This window comes from Frankliniella occidentalis, unplaced genomic scaffold (genome assembly GCF_000697945.3).
Source record: "Frankliniella occidentalis isolate FOCC.00 unplaced genomic scaffold, Focc_3.1 Scaffold5638, whole genome shotgun sequence".
NCBI lineage: Eukaryota > Metazoa > Arthropoda > Insecta > Thysanoptera > Thripidae > Frankliniella > Frankliniella occidentalis.
The window spans coordinates 1-2341 of NW_026272676.1; the positions used below are offsets into that span (position 1 = coordinate 1).

The window sequence follows — 2341 nt, forward strand, 5'->3', positions numbered from 1 at the left end:
GGGGGGGGGCTAAGTGGCGCCTTACGGGCAGACCGAGTAGGCAAACCCGCCTGCACCTGCTGTTCCGAGACAGCTGGCTCGAAGGGGGTCCTTTGGGGACTTGATAGGGGGATCCCATGGGGGCCCTCCATGATGGGAACTCCAGCTGGGATTGAGGGGACATGTGCATTACTTGTGCAAGCAAGGGCAACGTCGCGCGTGCGAACCGAGAGCAAACAACTTCCTGGCCGAGTGGGAGCCACCTTCCTCTCCCCCCTCCAAGTAAGTGCCGTGACGAATATCTCCCGGACCACCCCATCTGTCGGAGGGGAGGCCGGGGAGGCGCCAGGCTGGGGGCTGGGGCTGGAGTGGCATGGCAGACATGGTGTGGCGTGGCGAGGAGTGGAGGGGATAAGGGGGAGGCAGGGACAAGGGCTGGCAAAGAAAAGACAAGTTGGAACAGGGGTGCTAAGTAAGGGGCGTTGAGAAATTTGTTCCAAATCAGATGATTAAGTCTGACTAATTAAGGTTGCTTAATGTGACGTGATACTCACCAACCAATGTACCAGGGCTGTTCGCCATCCAAGTTTAAGACTCTTGATCTTGACATGGAAAACACATCTTTCAAGGAGAGGAACTCAGTCTTAAAAGTGAGGAGCTGGCATTCATCTTCCACAGATTCATACGCTCCTTCAGTTGACTCGTACAGTTTCTTAAAATAGTCATAGCTGAATGTTCGGATGGCAGGCCAGTCTGCAGCTGCGCCTTTCACCAAGATTGGTTGATAAGAGTATGCGTACTTTTCAAACTCCAAGCGACTGACATTATGCAATTGCAAAACATCAGTTATGCCCCTGCAAATGTTGCAGTCTGCAATGGGTCTGGTTGCCTCCCACACTAGGAAGTTGTTGGGCACCACACATCGCACACCCAGAGCGGTGTTCACTATGTCCTCGCTGAAGAGCCCCAGGACGGCGAGGATCAGCCCCACCAGGACGACGCACACTGGCACGGTCACTGACAGCACCACTCGGCCATAACCTCGCCTCCGCTTGCGCAACGAGACGCCCGGGCGACACTGGGACTGGAGGAAGACGGCGTACAGGTCCTCGACGTCCGCCCCGTTCCGGAGCGCGTTCTCGTTGGCGGAGGCGAAGAGGCGGACCAGCTCTTGTAGTTCCTGCTTCTTGTCGCCAGCTGACATCGTCACGTATCACGACATCGCAGACGGAGGTTCTTGTGACGTGTGAGCACGTCTGGGTGGGGCGCGGGCGTGCGAGGCGCCGCCGGAGCGGGGCGTAGCGAGCGCGCAGCTTGGCGCAGCTGGGCCACGAGCCACGCACACGGCACACGCGGCCACTGACTCACCGACACCGACTGAATGGGAATGAATGAGAACCTCGTCCCGCCCCTCCCTCTCCTCCTCGCCCCCTTCCCTTTCCACTCGTCACACCTTGGCACCCCCTCTCTTCTCCTCACCCATCCCCACCACATTCCTCATTGGCTGCAAAGTGAACGGACAGTTTCTCATACTGCTCTTCTCCTCAGCTGAGCTGCGAATAGCGATGTTTCGGTTTTGGGTTGGGGGTTGCTGTTGGTGATTCAGAAGTGCAATTTTTGTATTTTTATTTAGGTTTACGTTTGTTGTCATCAGGTTCTGGTTAAAATTTACTTTGTTATTTGCCAAATGGCCCAGTTTGCCAAATCTCGATTCGTCCCTACGCCACCGGAAAAGGGGAGTTTCCCTTTGGATCATGAGGGTGTCTGCAAGGATCTGATGAAAAAATACATGACGTGTTTGTCCGTAAACAAACAAGACAATACTCAGTGTCGAGAAGAGATTAAAACATACTTGGATTGTCGAATGAAAAACAACTTGATGGCAACAGAAGGGTGGAAGTCACTAGGCTTAGACGACGTAGGCTCAGATGTGCAAGTTGTCCAGAAGTGAGGTTATCTACTCTTGTGTTTACTTACGTCTTCAGTCTTTGAAGCATACTTGCTCTTCCTAAAATGGAGACTAAAAAGAAAGTAAATGTTTTGGTTTGCTGCACTGGCAGTGTGGCCACAATAAAAATTAAAGAACTTGTCGATAAGATTCTTAAGTATGGGGCAGCAGTTCGAGTTGTTTCATCGGAACATGCTCAACATTTCTTCAGTGTCGAAGAATTGCGAACGTGTGTCGAAGTTTTTCGTGATGAAGATGAATGGACCATGTGGTCCAAGAGAGGAGATCCGGTACTTCACATTGAGTTGGGAAAGTGGGCTGATGTCCTGCTAATAGCACCGCTGGACGCAAACACCCTTGCCAAAATATCCCAGGTATGTGCTGTTTTTCTGTGGGCATGCCGTGATATTTTCT

At 52.5% G+C, this 2341-nt stretch overlaps 3 protein-coding genes across 3 annotated transcripts; 2 read left to right on the forward strand and 1 right to left on the reverse strand.

The window, feature by feature from the left end:
- Positions 1 to 532: 532 nt before the first annotated feature.
- Positions 533 to 1391, reverse strand: LOC127752255 (uncharacterized; the record flags this gene model as incomplete). Its single annotated transcript, XM_052277071.1, is given in 1 exon segment — positions 533 to 1391. A coding segment is annotated over 1 exon segment (651 nt), but the record flags the coding sequence as incomplete, so codon positions are not given.
- A 119-nt stretch (positions 1392 to 1510) lies between these two features.
- LOC113218384 (cytochrome c oxidase assembly protein COX19) lies at positions 1511 to 1930 on the forward strand. Its single transcript, XM_052277073.1, has one exon. The coding sequence runs from the start codon at positions 1667 to 1669 to the stop codon at positions 1928 to 1930; it is 264 nt and encodes an 87-aa protein (XP_052133033.1). The 5' UTR covers positions 1511 to 1666.
- Positions 1931 to 1992: 62 nt separating this feature from the next.
- On the forward strand, positions 1993 to 2302 carry LOC127752256 (phosphopantothenoylcysteine decarboxylase; the record flags this gene model as incomplete). Its single annotated transcript, XM_052277072.1, is given in 1 exon segment — positions 1993 to 2302. A coding segment is annotated over 1 exon segment (310 nt), but the record flags the coding sequence as incomplete, so codon positions are not given.
- Positions 2303 to 2341: the final 39 nt, after the last annotated feature.

Coding starts and splice junctions, on each gene's coding strand:
- LOC113218384 (XM_052277073.1), top strand. CDS start 1,667: ATGGCCCAGTTTGCCAAATCTCGATTCGTCCCTACGCCACCGGAAAAG.